This window comes from Chrysoperla carnea, chromosome 3 (assembly GCF_905475395.1).
Source record: "Chrysoperla carnea chromosome 3, inChrCarn1.1, whole genome shotgun sequence".
NCBI lineage: Eukaryota > Metazoa > Arthropoda > Insecta > Neuroptera > Chrysopidae > Chrysoperla > Chrysoperla carnea.
Window position 1 is genome coordinate 33,584,776 of NC_058339.1, and position 17,051 is coordinate 33,601,826.

At 29.8% G+C, this 17,051-nt stretch overlaps 4 protein-coding genes across 5 annotated transcripts; 2 read left to right on the plus strand and 2 right to left on the minus strand.

Moving 5' to 3' along the window:
• LOC123296894 (gametogenetin-binding protein 2-like) lies at positions 1-5,084 on the plus strand. The gene is made up of 4 exons (XM_044878590.1): positions 1-212; positions 455-645; positions 2,081-2,541; positions 2,759-5,084. The coding sequence occupies exons 1-4, from the start codon at positions 129-131 to the stop codon at positions 4,123-4,125; spliced, it is 2,103 nt and encodes a 700-aa protein (XP_044734525.1). The 5' UTR covers positions 1-128; the 3' UTR covers positions 4,126-5,084.
• Positions 5,085-5,162: 78 nt separating this feature from the next.
• LOC123296895 (3-oxoacyl-[acyl-carrier-protein] synthase, mitochondrial) lies at positions 5,163-7,936 on the minus strand. 2 transcript variants are annotated; one of them, XM_044878591.1, is made up of 2 exons: positions 7,693-7,936; positions 5,163-7,192 (listed from the first exon to the last, which is right to left on the minus strand). In XM_044878591.1, the coding sequence occupies exon 2, from the start codon at positions 7,178-7,180 to the stop codon at positions 5,858-5,860; it is 1,323 nt and encodes a 440-aa protein (XP_044734526.1). In that variant the 5' UTR covers positions 7,181-7,192; positions 7,693-7,936; the 3' UTR covers positions 5,163-5,857. The 2 variants fall into 2 exon arrangements, with proteins under 2 accessions (XP_044734526.1, XP_044734527.1); XM_044878592.1 differs by lacking the exon at positions 7,693-7,936 and adding an exon at positions 7,582-7,624.
• Positions 7,605-9,915, plus strand: LOC123296896 (corrinoid adenosyltransferase-like). The gene is made up of 4 exons (XM_044878594.1): positions 7,605-7,841; positions 7,932-8,111; positions 8,655-8,889; positions 9,456-9,915. The coding sequence occupies exons 1-4, from the start codon at positions 7,768-7,770 to the stop codon at positions 9,741-9,743; spliced, it is 777 nt and encodes a 258-aa protein (XP_044734529.1). The 5' UTR covers positions 7,605-7,767; the 3' UTR covers positions 9,744-9,915.
• A 1,167-nt stretch (positions 9,916-11,082) lies between these two features.
• Positions 11,083-12,021, minus strand: LOC123295630 (ribosome maturation protein SBDS). The gene is made up of 2 exons (XM_044877046.1): positions 11,809-12,021; positions 11,083-11,745 (listed from the first exon to the last, which is right to left on the minus strand). Exons 1-2 carry the CDS (start codon positions 11,937-11,939, stop codon positions 11,118-11,120), a joined length of 759 nt encoding a protein of 252 aa, XP_044732981.1. The 5' UTR covers positions 11,940-12,021; the 3' UTR covers positions 11,083-11,117.
• Between the last annotated feature and the right edge of the window lie 5,030 nt (positions 12,022-17,051).

The following is a 17,051-nucleotide window of genomic DNA, read 5'->3' on the forward strand; positions in this document are numbered from 1 at the left end:
TAGAGAACACGTCGAGATAAACTTCAGCTGTTTTAAACGTATTTTGCATAGATAAAAATAGTTAATATTATAATTAAAAGTGGATAAAGTGTTTATATTAATCACCTAAAGTATTTTGGGTGCTAATTATGGCTAAATTAGTGGATGTATACAGAAATGAGACTGTTCTTGGCAGAAGACAACTGCCACTAATCATAGATGAAAATCTAACGGTGGGTCAAAACGTCACTATTTTTAGATATTTTAATATAAAACATGTATAAATTTTTGATAAAAATGCATTTTAATAAGATTCTTGAAGGTTTTAAACCACACCTTGGTCGACGAAAACCTAACCTACACATATCTGACCTCATATTCTAATTACTGACAGCAAGTGACAATGAATCTTTAATGTAATGTTTAGGAAAGCATGTAAAGTTTTATTTATTTATACCGTGTTTTTTATTCGCAGATGGTTATGGATTTGAATTCTATGGGTCTCGTTAATGATAATACAAATATTCGTGGACGAGAATTAGATGATATTGTTGAAAAATTGAAACTGTTGTCACCGTATGAATTAAAAAGTGCTCTCAAAGTTAGCATTCTTGATATTAGAAATGTATTAGATCAAGCTGTACCATGTGTTGGCTGTCGAAGAAGGTGAGTTTTCACTATTTATTTTTTTACTAATATTAAATCTTCATCATAATCACAAATTTTTTTGCAAAATGTAGTTGTAATTTTATTTTAAAAAAATCATTGTTTTTTTAAAATCATTCACAATATTATTTCCAATTAGTAATAGAAATGCTAAAAAAAATTTGATGGCTTAAATTTTTTCGAGCATTTAGTTTTTGTGTAGATTGCGATTTCTTTAAAACCAACGACGACGAATTCCTATAATATTTGTTAAAATAAAACTGAAATAATGAATATAACATTTCTATCTTTCGTTTAGTTATTAATTCACTTATAGTTACGAATTCAAATACTTGTAGTGCTCCATGTATCCAGGGTGATTTTTTGGGTTCAGATAATGTGACTAGAGGTTTATCTCTTTGATGAAATTTGCTTAGTAAAGCTAGTTTTTTTCTCTGGAACGATTTGCGTATAACTGAAAGTAGATTTTATTATTTTTTTAAACTTGATTGGAATTATATTTTTTATAAAAAGAATGTTTTTCTTGCCGTAAAGTATGCGTTTCGCTGAACTGATCGCTCATTATTGCCCGGTTAGCACCTTATTTATTTATCTTAAAAAAAAGATTATGACAGGCTGAGTGCTGGTGTTAAGTGATCGTTCGTGGGTCGCGTGAGGTCAGTTGGAACTCAATTATCAAATATTCATTTTCAAGTTTCGATATATCGAAATTTACTATCTAGGCGAGGTATCGAAAAATTTTAGACATTTTTTTTTATTTTGACGTGTTTTGACGGGATAAAACTCCGTCATCAAATCGTGATAATGTGGAAATTCAAAATTGTTACCTAATTTTTTTAATTCTAAAATTTCGTTTAAAATTTTCATCAACCTAATATTGAATAGTAGTTAACCTTTGATGGGTCGCGAAATGTAAAATACTGTACTACGATTGTACGCTATTTTTTAAACGGGAATTTAGGAAGTTTAACCGATGTTTAAATATTGTTGAATACTATGTTTTAAGTCGTCATTAAAACGCTGTAGTAACAACATGTCCTTTTCTTTAAAATTTATTTAAGAAAAGGAAAAGGCGAAAAATCTTACGCTTAAGAGAAAGTTTTGGAAGTTTACTACCTGCAAATATCTGTCTATATCAATTAGATAAACATGAACGTGTAAACAAAACTCTTTAAGTCGTTCCTGTAACATCGACTAAACGCTAAACGTTGTCACTGAATTTGAAAATAGATTTGTTATTAAATAGACGGGTTCATAAAAAAAAAGTGTTAGGAAATAGAATGACTTAAACTAGTAACACTGCTGTAGCTAGTAATAATATTGGAGCGAAATCAATGACAGGTTTCAAATTTTAAACATAATCGAAAACTAAGGATAAATTTGAACTAAATAATGTATTATTGTATTTTCTTTAACAGTTATTTTTTTATTTTAGTGTTGAACGATTATTCTTTCAAATATTGCGATCTGGCTTTCCAACATTAGATCCAATTATAATAACAAAAGGTGGTATATTGACAATTAGAGAAGATAAGATAAAAAATCCACAAGTCCTATGTAATTTATTTCATGGACATGCAACACGACTGAATAATCTCGTAGATAGTCAACCACGTTCAAAGAAAAGTCGTCGTTGTTTACTACATTCATTGGAGTCGCAGCGACCTAGACCAGTAACACCAGCATGGCGTGATGTATGGGAATGTATGCGTACACAATGTAAAGATGAAGTTGTATTAATTGAGGCATCAAGTCTTCATGCAACACTTGAAAATTATTTACGAAAGCACAGATTTTGTGCTGAATGCAGAACAAAAGTTTTGAAAGCGTATACATTATTAGTAGAAGAACCTGATCCCTGCAAAGAGAAAGGATATGTCGCATCTCTATATTCAGGTATATTAGTTTTTAATTGTTTTCCGTTTATTCATTATAATTAATCTAAAAATATTTTGGTTCAAAAGATCTAATTCAACTATTATCTTGCTTTTTAAACCTTTTTTCTGTTTATTAATTTTCAATCATACATTTACTCAATCTTCTTATTACAATGATTTCTTGTTCAATAAGTTTTTAACGGTTGAATATTAATTTCATATTTTTTACTTTTTAGGAATCAAAAGATGTATACCAGACAAGCATTTACATCTTCAAACAAAGACTGATTACATTGCAAATTTAATAGTGCGTGCCGAACCAGAAATAATGGGCAGCCGCCGGGAACGACACGCTAAAACATTAGAGATTGCTCAGGAAGAAGTATTAACATGCCTTGGAATTTGTATTTATGAACGTTTACATCGTGTTTATATGCGTTTACGCGAAGAAGAATGTACATGTCAAGTGTTAGCTGCCGTTGCTGTTGATTGCTTATGCCGTAGCTTTGAAACCGCTGTTGAAGTAAAACGTGGTGTAACACGCTTAGAACAATTGTATGAAGAACTAACACGCGAAGAACAACTAAAAATTCAACGGAAAGAGAATAAAAAATTAAAACGCAGACGTAAGAAGGAACGTAAAGCTGAGAATGAGGAAAAAGAGAATTGTGAGGATTGTCATGAGGAAATAACTAATTCAAATGAATCACTTGATAATGATTATATTTGTGCACATCTTTCACCAAAGAAAATTGAGCTTAAAGTGAAAGATTGTTTGTGTAATAACTGTGACAAGAAACCAAAAGCGGGGGTGGGCGGTGGTGGCTATAATAAAAATGATCCAACAGTGAAAAATAAAGAGCTATTAAACGGAAATTGTAATAGATCTGATAATAAAAAGAGTGGGAAACTGTGTACATCTCGTGGTGGTGGAATAACTGAAGTGAGGTGTAACAATTCAACCACGATATTGGATGAAAAGTGTAATTTGAAAACAACATCAGCGGATATATCATCGTTATCACCATGCCAATCTTGTCAGTGCGAAAATGAAGTGAGTGACATATGCGAAATAGTCGCTGAGAAAGGGGAACGAACAACATTAGAAGGTTGGTCTTCAAGCGAACATTCACAAGACTGTGGTTACTCTTCAGAGAATAATAACGGATGCTGTGATACTGCCTCAGGCTCAAGTATACCGAGTTCACCAGAAGGTTCAGAAGTGGCGTGCTCAGAAGGCTTTTGTAATCATGAAGGTGGCGAATGTCATAACATAGATCGGCCCCCTTCATCAATGTTAGAATATGATACAGCACCACAATCCACAGTAATTAGCCAAAGTTCATCAGCATCGTCAGGATTAAAATTAACATTACAACAGATGTTAGATTCATGTTCATCAGATGATGAGGAAGGTGAAGAACAAAGTTATATTCCAGCTGAAGAGGTATTAGAGTTTAAATCGAAAGTACGACATCTTACTGAAAAACGACAAGAACTTCGACAAACTCTAAAAACACGATTTGCTCAGTTATGTTTCAATGTCCCAAAGTCTCAGCCGCGAATGCTACCTGTAAGATCAGCTCGAACTGGTTCCGAATAATTATCATTCTCAAAATAATATCATTAGTGATGCTCAATGACCTTTTTATAAACTTAGTTTTCGGTTTTAGTCTTTTTCTTAGTTTCATTTTAAAATCATTAACTTATTCAAATGATATTATAATGAAAAATTCGATTAAAATTATCATTTAGATGCATTTTTAGAGAAACTTTCCAACATGAGGATTTTATATATTGTTCAGCGCATCGAAGAAATCATAGATTTCGGAAGCAACTCTTTTCAAAAGCCGCCGTGTTAATTCTTAATTGAACATCCTTTTAAATTTCTAACAAAAACATCAATTCACTTGGGATGCCATTTTACGAATCAATTGAACGTAAATCGTTGTCACTGCCATAGACTCTTCCCATTTTAACCAAATTCAAAAATATTAAACCTCAAAATTATTTTTCCCAACATATCAAATTTGGTAAATAAATGTGTAGTGTACGAAAGCACTGATTAGAAGGCCTAATAACACCTTCACGCATTCATATTTTGAAAATTCTCAACTTTATTTTCTTCAAATATTTATAAAAAGGTCACGTTCTTTTTTTGTCTGCATCAAAAATAATTATTGGCTGAAAAAAAACATATATAACCATAGTAAGACATAACCAATCAATTACACGTTTCATTTATAAATATGCCCCTTATAAAAACCAAAATTAGAATTTTGAGATATCATTTTTTTTAAATACAGTGTCGTCAAAGAGGAGTTATATCGATTGGGCGCTCGTATGTGTGTGCATATTAAAAATCGGTATATTTTTGACTCTTGTGTAGTTTTTTTCTTCTTTTTATTGAATTTATTGTTGCATTCCATTTGGGGTTTTTATTGTTAATATAATAAAATAGATAATTGTTTTGTATATGAATCACTTTGTTGCAGCGCCAAACTGAATTTTATTATTATTATTCTATTTTGAAAAATGGATAATGAATACAGCAACTTTAAAAGTATTGTTTGTAACAATATTCAAAGCTCTGTATTGTTTTGTCAAATATATGAAAAAATTACTTTCAAAATTATGTTTTTTTATTTATTTACAATAAGTACAATTTTTTTTACAAGTTTGTGTTGGATTATAAGTGTCCATTGAGTGTCTTAGTTTATATTCAAAAATACAACCCTTATTAAAAATACTTCAATATAAAAGCTTCATCTTAAATTGTGCGTATTTTCCATACTAGGTTCGATTCAATCAGTCTGATTTTAGCTATAAATCAATCAGGTAAGTATCAATTACGTCTCAATTTGAAATCATGCAAGGTTAAATTCGAGGATCCCTTTCTTTGGTTTTAAGTTATCGATATTATTGCCTAGGTTAACATAGGCCACATTATCCCTATCCACCTGTAAGATACACGCAAAGTGAAGAGTGACAGGCAAAGCAACGATCGTGCGATCAGTTGATCTTTCTTATGATATTGGCGGCACGGTCGTATTTCTTTCTATTGAGTGGTTATTTCATTGCTTAGTCCATTCTCTATGTCTATGAATACAACCTAATCTATTATGCATGCCTTACGTGATTTTACTCTTAATGACTTTGCGACCAGACTGAAATTATAGATCTAGTCTCAAAGGTTCCACTTTTTTCAATAGGAATGCCTTGTTTTTTAATAATTCCTTTTGTCTAAATTTGAAAGGTGATTCAAATTCTGGATAAAAATATTTATGAAAGACGTACTTGACGAAAAATTCAAGAAGGAGGTAAGTTCAGGATAGTTACTCAAGTGAAGAAAAACATAAAGACGCATTAGTTCCACCAAAACCAAATGAATTTTTTACAGCGATTTTTCTGCTGTTAGTATATTTCGTATTAGTATCTGAGACAATATTCAAATCAAATTCATTATTTTGGCTATTAAAATTTATATTTGGCGGGAGAATGCCTTCTTCGATTGCTTTTATAGTAAATATACTTTCTAAACTACCCGCAGCTCCTAATAAATGCCCATGCGCCCCTTTCGTAGATGATATTAAAATTTTAGAACTATATGATTGAAAAAGAGATTTTATTGCTCGTGCTTCAATAGCATCTCCAAGTGGTGTAGATGTTGCATGGGCGTTAATATAAGTTACATCCTCCAGCGATAATCTTGCTTCATTTAATGCCCTTTTCATCGCCATTATAGCACCGGAAGCATCTTCACGTGGCGCAGTTATATGAGTTCCATCTCCTGACAAACCATATCCTTTAATTTCGGCATAGATTTTTGCGTTTCGTTTCATTGCATGTTCTAAATCCTCTAAAATCAAAATAGCTGCACCTTCTGCCATAACAAATCCATCTCGTTCTTTATCAAACGGTCTTGAACCTTTATCAGGATTATCATTATATTTTGTGGCTAATGCTTTCATTCTACAAAATGCAGCTATGGTAAAAGGAGATATGCATGAATCAGTAGCTCCACAAATCATCGCAGTTGCATTTCCATTTTTAATAAAACGATACCCGTCCCCGATAGCATGTGCTCCAGTTGCACAGGCAGTTGAAACCGTATGATTTGGTCCACGTAGGCCATATTTTATACTTATGTGTCCTGCAGGCATATTAACAAGTATTCGAGGCACGAAAAATGGAGTAACGTATTTATAGCCCTTTTTAAAATCTTCATAAGTTTGAATTATGTCGGTTATGTCCATCATACTAGAACCTATTGAAACGCCTGTGGATTCCTTTATTAAGTCTAAATCGATTTGGGCATCGTAAATAGCTTCAGATGATGCAATCAATGCATATTGACTAGCTACCGACATTGATTTTAGATCTCTTTTACTAATATCATCATATTTTAATGTAGATTTATCTACGATGCCACCAATTTGGCATGGAATTTTGTTATAGTCATCCCCAAGCTTAATAATTCCACAACCACCATTTTTTATTGTATTCCAAGCTGTAGATACATTATTCCCTACAGGTGATACAGCTCCTAATCCTGTTATTACAACTCTGCGATCGTTTTCATGTTTAGTATGGAGTTTTAGACAGTTCTGAATCTTATTCAGGCGATTATTTAACGAAAGAACCTTTCCAATATTCATAATTGCAAAAAACTAAAATCAAATATTCATAAATAAATATTAAAAGTAAAATAAAAGGTTTCTAGGATATTTAAAAATCTTTCTAAAAGGGGTGTTGATTTGGGGAAGTAAATTTTAAAAATATTTTATGTTCGTCAAACATATTAGGAAAATTTAAAAAAAACATGTCATCTCATGGATTTTTTTCGCAATTTCATAACTTTTCTATAAAAAATGTTTAATTTAAATGAAAAAAATCCATCAACGTAGGTACTTTGTTAAAAATCTAAATACGGCATTTGAGAAAGTGGCTTTTAGTGAAAATGATTTGGAATAGATAATTTTTTCTTGATTCATAGTCATCTTTCGATAGAAAATTTACGAAAAAATAAAAACAAAAATGCTATTGAAATAAATTTTACTTTAAATTGTTAAATTATTCTAATCAATCTTCGTTGACATCCTCGTTTGCCACTTTGACAATTTTTATTGAATAATTTCATATCTAAACATTGTAACTGTCAAATACTTACTTGAAGACCTTCTGTCGTATAATTTATTATAAATAGTAATTTTTTATTGCATTTTTTTATATGATTGACTAAAAAATGGTATTTATACGGGCAATCAGTGCACGTGTACCAAATTATGTGTCAACGTTCTTCAAATCTTATAGCACTAGGTAAGTCAGTAAAAGGTTATGATGAGATGATGAAATTCTTTAAATCGTTATCAATTTTGGGTAATTTTTTTTCATAATTTTTTCCTTTAGCGTATCACCTGCACTCACAGTTACTAATGAAAATTCAAAGAAAACAGTATTAAATTCTAAGCCTATTGTACATAATGGAGATGACGGTAAATCCATTACTTTATCAGGAGTAATACAACCAAAAGATCATGATGTATTTCATGCGATTGGAATTACAGAGGAATTGACGTCTACATTAGGGTAAGTTAGTCTGTATGCAATCCATTGAATACCTAGGTTTCCACCTTTTCACTCTAAAAAGCTGCATGGCATTTGATCCGTGGTAAATCACCTGGCTACCAAATAAAATATCTGTAATGGGGTATCTCTGTAATCGTATTTATGAACAGACGACTCTATTTCATGGTAATCATGATAAAATATCCTTAAAAATCAAGCCTTGTAAAAATCATACATGTCTATGCTCAGTTATCAAAAAGTCATCCCAAAAGTAAAATATCTTTTTATATCAATCCATGTACAATTTTAGATATACAATTCGCTGACCATCGGTATTATTATCAGATATTTTGGTTTGCGAGTATTTATTCATATACGTTATTATTCGATCCAATCAGAATATTCGATCCAATCTCTAATACAATTAGACTCTAAATTTGATTTATTAACTACGTTGGTTCAAACCAAATGAGGCAAAACGGTATGGATTCGTATCCAGCGGCCCATACAAACTTCCATAATTGTTTAAGAAAATAAAATTTGTTATTTATTGTTTATATACAGGTTAGCCAAAGAATTCGCTCAAGATTCATCGCACGAGTACGTCGATAAATTAAAACGTATTCAAACTGTTTTAATCGATATGAGTACAAATATATCGAAATGTTTAGTAGATCCAAAATCACCACAGCAAGAGACGACTGCAGTTGCGTTAGGAAATCAATATACGAAAGAATTAGAAGAATGGATTCATGAGTATTCACAACAATTGCCACCCGTGGATCAGTTTATTATACCGGTAATGAATCAAGAATTTGGTTTAGTATTACTTAGTCACATTGGTTAAATTTCACCTCAGCAGTTTTTCAATATAAAATTATCCTGTATATTTAAAAATATAAAATTTTATAGAAAAACATTTTCGATTAATTTGGTTAGTCGAAAGATAATGAAATGGTGATCAAAACTCAACGGTCGAACTCCCGAAACTAGTTCTTCGATCGTTATGTACATTTGCGGTGAATAAAATTGCAAGACTGTGCATAAGATATATTTGGTAGCATTAACACACATTAAACAATGTGTATTTTTCTACGATTAACTATATCTAATATACAGGGTGTTCTGTTATTGATAGCAGAAAATTGTACCACTAAATTAAGCTGGTCAAGACAAATGGAAAAGCTCTATGCCAAATTTCCATTTGAGGCCTGATGCGGAAGATGTGACTATGGGAAAATAGAAAGATTTATGAATTCACATACCAATCAAATTCATTAAATTCAAAGTTATTAGTGTGAATTTATTCAGTGTGAATTAACAGTTATTTTAATGAAATGTAATTAATATTTGTTTCATTTTTAGGGTGGAGGAAAAGCAAGCGCATCATTACACGTATCACGATCGATTTGCCGAAAAGCGGAACGAATAGTAATACCACTTGTACGATCGGGTTGTTTAAATAAGGATTCACAAGTCTATTTGAATAGATTAGGTGATTTTTTATTTACCGTTGCACGTATGGCTGCCAAATATGATAAACGAACTGAGTCAGTGTATGTTCCTAAACCAAATGAGAAACAAACACAACAACCGGCTGCTGGTCAACAACAACCGACACAACCACAACAGCAACAATCCCAAAAGTCATAATTTAAAAAAAATTATTAATATAAAATTTTGTTACAAACCGACGTAATCGAGAATACTAAGTAGGCTTAAATTAGAACAAATTTAGCTGTAAATAATGTGTATATACTTATTTAAAGATGAGAAAGAAACTCCAAAGTCGCTCCTCCTGTTTAAAAAAGTTATATAAAAATGTTAATGATTTAAAATATTCTAAAAATAAACAAAAATTGTAGACACCATTTAAAAATGTCTATTCAATTTTTAACAGTTAAAATACAATTTATTATTAATTAAAATTTGTAAAAAATCAATGGTGATTTACGAAAATTGTCATTGATCTTACGAAATTAAGAAATTTTTATTAATCTTAACGCGGATAAAAAAATGATATAAAAGTAGCTTAAGATTAAAATCGAATTTTTATAAGTTCAATAATCTATCGATTTCTAAATTGTTGACATAATTTTCTATTTAGGTTTGTAATTATTTTGTGATTAGCTATCTTGTCAATAACTTGTTAAATTATACGGATCTGTGCAATTTTGGAACTTGAAAAGAACTTCGAACTCCCCTTCAATTTTAACTGAATTTATTTAGTTCGCCATCTTTTGTTGTTATAAAAAAATGAATAAAATGTTTTTTGACTGAATAAACTTGGCTCTTATTAATTTATTTTCTTTTAATTTTTGGGTTAAAATTTGAAACAGTAATTTGTATGCCTAGAAACTTTTCCGAACCTATTTTTAGTTTTTACGATGCTGCAAACTATTGATAAATTGTAAGTAACCTGATAGTCTAAATTGGAACTGTTGAAAACAGACCCACTTCCTATTTTAATTAGTACGAATTATTATCGTCATTTGGCGGGGTTGAAACTCCCAATTATCAATATGTAAGAAAAAATGAAATAGTAAGTATGATTTTACGGTAATAATTTTTTACATAAAACCAATATTTAGCGAAATAAGACTTCATCCCTGTATTTAACATTGATTATCATCCCTTACGTAATTGTAGAGAAGAAATTTATGGAATTATTCCGTGCCTTCCATAAAAATTTAGCGCAACCTAACTTCTTTGTTCATTACAAAATTACTGTATTATTAGGAAATCAATCAATTTTTATTTACTTAGAGAAATGAAGTAAAAAAATGTAAAATATCTAAAAGTTTAGTGTTTATTAACGTAAATCCCGAAGCTTTTAGATAAACTCTAGTATAACTCCATTCAAGGTGCATGTCGTATCAATAGTTTTTACTCAATTTGTTTTTAAGTTTAAACAAGTACAAAATAGGATAGCCAAGTTATGATAAATTATCAAAACAATAAATATATATTTTCGAAACTTAAAAAGATTCCATAAAATACAAAAATATTCATTAAACTTAAATAAAGCTATTCCAAAACTTCTTCCCCTTCTTTGACTTCCTTTAAATTAATTAATTCAAGTAACCCTTGCCCTTTTGTTTCAGATGTAACAATTTCGCTAGCTTGTCGATAATGCCCCGGATCAATCAAACAAACCATATTTAACACTCCACTATTCCAATCTTCTTCCTCAATTTTACTTGTTAACTTAGATATCTTATCTCGAAGTTTTCGAGCTTCTTTACCTGAAATTGTTACACGTATTCGCATTTGTGCTCGTTCAATATTTAATACTTCTTTTAATTGTGGTATCACGTCTAATGCCTGTTGTTTTGCATTCCTATTAGGTTTTACGGAAAAATGAATTTCTTTCATTGCCTTCTCGATAATGGTCACAGGATATGGACGTTTAATTTCAGGATTTATACATTTTTCTGCAACATTTGTTGCAATATCTTTGAAGGTAGCTTCCAACTGAGACTGTCTTTCTCGATCTGAAACTTGTAATTCACCTTTTGTTAGAATTTCTTTACATATTTCTGTTTGATCGTCTTTTCCAAACGCTTTTAGTAGATCTTCCTTTTTCGCTACTTGACCTTTTGAAACATTTGTGAATACGGTGTGTGTTTGTAAAACTTCATCAATATCTTTTTCACTAAAATCAAATAAATTCAAAAATTACGAAATATTTTGCAATAGCAATTGTAACCTAACTTACACATTATTGCGCCATGATACAACTTTATTTTTATAACAAGCAATTTCAAAACGTTTTCCAGCTTTTTTCATTCGAACCACAGCTACATTTGTCAATCGAATTTGATTTGTCGGAGTAAATATGTGTGACATTTTAATAAAATCTTTTAATTAACTATTTTTGTTCATATGACTTTTCAAACCAACTTCACAATGGAACTTAAAAAGCGCTGAAAACTAGATTGCCATCATCTGCCAAATTATACAGTTGTAGTTTCTATAATATCCAATAGGTGGAACTGAATTGAATCATCATTCTAGAAATACTATTTTGTAAATGAAAATGTAATGTATCTCACTGTCAGAAAAAATGCCCAGTTAAAACATTCTAAGCGTACTCATCATATGTTATGTTATAATAGTAACACTTAGACTGTTTTAAAACGAGCATTTTTTCTGACATTGAGATATATTTGCTATAATTTTTACATTTAACTGAACTCAACTGTTTAATTTAACTGAATTGAACTTTTTTTCTATCTCTAATGGTTTACAAGATGGGTCTTACTCATAGACAACTAATTATAATATAGATAAGAAACTTGAACTGTTTTTACCATGTGAGTTCCAAAAACTTATCACTCTGTTCAAAAGATTTCACTACTGTAGATCAAGTTGTTAATTTATACAGTATAGGCAATGAATATTACAAAAACGTTGTATGTATCACATAAACTTTCTGAATTTCTACAATCATTTTGATCATAGTTGCCTGGTCAAATTTGACAGACTAATACAAAAATTTATCTGAAATAGTGTCAAATAAAATATTAATTAAAAATTTAATAAATATTAAGATGGTTTTTCATAGTTGTGTGAAAGGTTGTGTAAAAACACAGAAGGATATTAGTTTACATGTGATTCCTAAGAATTTTGAGGTAAGTAAAAAAAATTGTTAACTTGGATAGAAATATTCTTGAAAGACTTAATTTTTCAGAAGTTTAAAAATTGGACAATAGCGATTGGTCGAACAGACATCGAATACTCGAAACGTGAAAACTATCGTGTCTGCGATTTACATTTCGCCTAAAGGGATATTAAATATTCATTAATGAATTTTTTAACTTGTTATGTCTATTGAATAAATCGCCATTAAACACAAGTTTATTTCCTTAAACGCTTGGAAAATTTAGCTTTTATTAGCGTCTATTTTAAAGGAGAACTTTTGATAGCGAACCACCATCCAATTCTGTATGATTTTTCATGAGATGGCATATTTTTTGCTCATTTACAATCTGTTTGGATTCAATTATACTTTATTAAATCACAAAAAAATGGAATTGTTATTGAAATTTAGGAGCTTTTGTACTTTTTCACTATTTGACATCTAAAATCATAATATTATGTATATAGAACATGAGTTTTTTAACTGTTGTTCAAAAAATTTTTAATTAATTTTTATCAATAACGGCAAATTTAAATGAAATCAATTTTTAGGATCGCCTATTGCTTCTACGAGTCGAAAGATTATGGTCATAAATATCGAAGAAGAACAAATTCGACCTGCGTTTCAAATAGGTTTGTTGCCAACCTTGTTTCTTTTTTTTCTATTTTATCAAAACTATATATTTTATTTTCATAGATTTGAAGAAAAAAATGTATTTACTAAAAGAAGGAAATGTGAGAAGGGTGAAAGAACTATCGAAAACAGCAAGAAAATATTACCATATTGCGAAAGATATGTTAAAACTTGCTCGAAAGTTGAAAGATAAAAATGAAACATATCTTAAAAGATTGGAAAATGCAAACATTTATTAGTTTTAATTTTAGTTGTAAGAAACACGATTTAAAATTTTTATTTGTAAATAGAATGTTTTTATTTTATACAAGGGTGTGGGTTCGGAATGTAAATAATATTTTGAGGGGAATAGATTTAAGATTTGCTACTGATAGGATTAAAAAATTAGCTTTACGTAAATATAAGAAATATAAAATTAGACATAAAAGTATAAACAAAAATAAAAGATTAGTTGTTTAATAAATTTATTTTATAATTTAAAAGCGTTTTTTTTTTTCTTTAAAATATTTAATTATTTTTTGTTTTACTGTTTTAAGCACATGATTTGGAAAAAAGATATTTGATAGCATTTCAAATAAAAATTTGATACCAAAACATGTTCTAAAACAGTAAAACAAAAAAAGTAAAAATTTAAATTGTATTTAGAATTTGGCATTGAGTATTTTAAAAAAGGCGGTCAATTGATTGAAGCGCTATCTGGTGAACAGAGTGAGAACTAAATCTCAAGTTTCCTTGGTGATGATAGAGATGCCTATCTATAGTATAATATAAATATTTATTATCTATGGTCTTACTGACTCAAGACCCAATTGACCTATGTTGCTCATTTGCGAACTCGACCTCACTTTTCACGTCTTAAGCACACTATAAAAATTTCAGCTTGATAGGATAGCTATTTTCGTTTTTGAGTAATCGTGATGACAGACGCACAGACAGACGACAGACAGGCAACCGGAAATGGACTAATTGAATGATTTTACGAACACCCGTTACCAACTTGGGACTAAACTAAGTATACCTTAGTATATTTCATATACATGGTAACATGGTATAAAAACATTTAACAAAAAAAAAAAAGACTTAAAAAAAAACAATTCAAAAACAAATTAATATGCACTAAAAAGTAAAAAATAACGAAAATATAATGTACTTAGAATAATTAGCCAACTGTTCTGTCACAGTTGTTTCCTTGGCTGACACTTGGATTTTTATGACAAATATAACGATACCGATACATTAAATGTCGCAACCCATCGAGCTATTTGGATGTTACTGGGTAATCAAGAACTTTATACAAACAAATATGCCTACATACATACATCAGGGTTACCAACTTAGGGGTTTTCCCCCCAAATTTAGGGGTTTAAAAAGTCTAATGGGGTTTTTTTAGGGGTGTTATATTTTTAGGGGTATTTTTAGGGATTTTTTTTCAACTTCGAATATTCACTTTTTTAAGGTTTTCAGGTTAAAAAACGAATAATTATATTATTTAAATAATTCAATTTGGTATTTGATTATTGATTAATTATTTATAAACGATTATGTAATTAATGTAATAATACTTAATTGTTTATTTTATTAATAACATTTATTTATATTTTTATAATAATGTTTTTTTTTTTTTTTTTTTTTTAGGGAATCTCGCAGCAATTGTATTTTAGGGGATTTTAGGGGTTTTTGGTTGAAGGTTTAGGGGGAAAAAATTTTGAGAGTTGGCAACACTGACATACATACATACATACAAGATACGCGCGAAAAACATAACCACTCCTTGGCAGTCGGGTAAAAAGTGTTGTATCTTATAAAATTTGCAATAAATCATGCCTTTTATTTAAAATATGACTAACTTTCAATTGTTCACACATGTGAATGGTATAGTAGTACATATCAAATAAAATTATTGAAAAATAACAATTAATGTGAAAATATAAGAGACGAATTTGCCTAAATAATATTTTTTTAAAAATATCATTAAATTTTCGATGTAATCCTTATATACAAACCATAAACTTATATGCCCATCCATATAATTATATTATAATAAAGTAGTTTATGATTATCATGGAAATAGCTTGAAATTAAACTCATGCACGGTGCAAATAAGTGAGTATTTGAGGAAAAAACCCGTCTGTCCCACGAAGGGTTTAATTTAGTGTTTCGGTATTTATTCTTCTCCATGCAAAAATACCTATAAATCGGTACCACACACATCAGTTTTCGCCAACCAAAACATACGCGCATAAAATTCAATATTCGTAAATATTTCGGTAAATGTTTGTTTCACAGAAAAAATGACCAAAATCAATTATTATTATTTATTTATTTATTTTATTTGAGGTTTCTTTTTGAAATCTAGGTTATTAGTAGTGTCCGACCGAAGCTTCGGCTTCGACTACCTTCGGCCAAAAAAACCACCTTCGGTCAAACATTCGGCTTCGGCCTGAATTCAGGCCGGAGTCGAAGCTTTGGCCGAAGGTTCTTAGCAAACGTCGGAATTGAACGAATTGTACTAAATGTTATTATTTTGAAATAAATTTCAAGGTAATTTTTTTAATCATCTTTAGATTGACTTCTAGATCAACTTCTCAAGATCATAACCTCTAAATCAACTTCTAGAGATCAACTTTAATATTAAAGTTTTAAAATCATGTTTTTAAACCTTCGGCTTCGGCCGAAGGTTGTGGCACTAGTTATTAGTGACCGAAAAGATTTATACAGGATCAAATATTGTTTAATTGATTTTCTAGAACTTTAATGGTGATAAATATTTCCAGTTATTTTATATTAAAAGAAAAATTTCAAGTTTTATTTTTCGTTAAAATCATGATCGAAAAATGTCTACAAACGCTCACACATCAATCTAAAAGTGGTGTTAATACATCGTCCTGACTATGAAACGTAAAGATATCTTCAAAATTCTTATTTCAATTTTCGGACATTACAAAAACTTTCAATAGTTAAAAATTGAAAGGCCTTTTCGATCGACACCGAAATCTCGTTGCTAGGTGCCGGTCTATAAATTTCTTTTAAAAATCATTGATTTTTGAGCTAATGTATGCATAATTGCCAATATATTCTATGTTGGAGTCTGAATACAAGCTAAAAACGCTAATCATGCATTTTGATCTTACAGTAAAATATCTCTGATTGTATAATTGAATTCCTTGATTGAATAAAGATTGAATACAGATAATTATCATGAGAATAGATCGGCATAATGATTTTCTAAAGACGCCTCGGTTACTCTAATTAGGCCTTATATAGTCGGCGTTTTTTATCATTCCAGTTCATATTTGCTAGTGTTTAGAGTATAATAATGGAACAGAAAAAAAAAAGTTGAAATTATTATGTATGACACAGTGGAATGTTTAGAATTATAAAAAGTAAACAAGAATATATTTTTCGTTATTCAACCGGTTTTCGTAGTTTTTTCATATTCAATTAAAATTAATCTTTACAAAAAAAGTAAATATAAGAAATTCCACAGTTTGAAAGAAAAAATAAATGAATGCAAACCGTCGACTTCTTGGATTGGAATACCAAATCGTTTTTTTTTTATTGAATAAAATTATTTTGATTGGTAAATGGGGGGTTATTTTAGTTTATTCTTTAAAATTATTAAAATTTAATATAAAAGAATAAATTAATAATTATTAGTGTAGATTCAAACCATAATTATTTTTTAC

Bases quoted from the DNA above. Each gene is read 5' to 3' on its own strand.
- LOC123296895 (XM_044878591.1), bottom strand. From the start codon at position 7,180: ATGAATATTGGAAAGGTTCTTTCGTTAAATAATCGCCTGAATAAGATT.
- LOC123295630 (XM_044877046.1), bottom strand. From the start codon at position 11,939: ATGTCACACATATTTACTCCGACAAATCAAATTCGATTGACAAATGTA. The intron at 11,746-11,808 runs GTAAGTTAGGTT...ATTTGATTTTAG, and splicing joins GTATCATGGCGCAATAATGT to TGAAAAAGATATTGATGAAG.
- LOC123296894 (XM_044878590.1), top strand. From the start codon at position 129: ATGGCTAAATTAGTGGATGTATACAGAAATGAGACTGTTCTTGGCAGA. The intron at 213-454 runs GTGGGTCAAAAC...TTTTATTCGCAG, and splicing joins TCATAGATGAAAATCTAACG to ATGGTTATGGATTTGAATTC. The intron at 2,542-2,758 runs GTATATTAGTTT...TTTACTTTTTAG, and splicing joins TGTCGCATCTCTATATTCAG to GAATCAAAAGATGTATACCA.
- LOC123296896 (XM_044878594.1), top strand. From the start codon at position 7,768: ATGGTATTTATACGGGCAATCAGTGCACGTGTACCAAATTATGTGTCA. The intron at 8,112-8,654 runs GTAAGTTAGTCT...GTTTATATACAG, and splicing joins GAATTGACGTCTACATTAGG to GTTAGCCAAAGAATTCGCTC. The intron at 8,890-9,455 runs GTAATGAATCAA...TTTCATTTTTAG, and splicing joins TGGATCAGTTTATTATACCG to GGTGGAGGAAAAGCAAGCGC.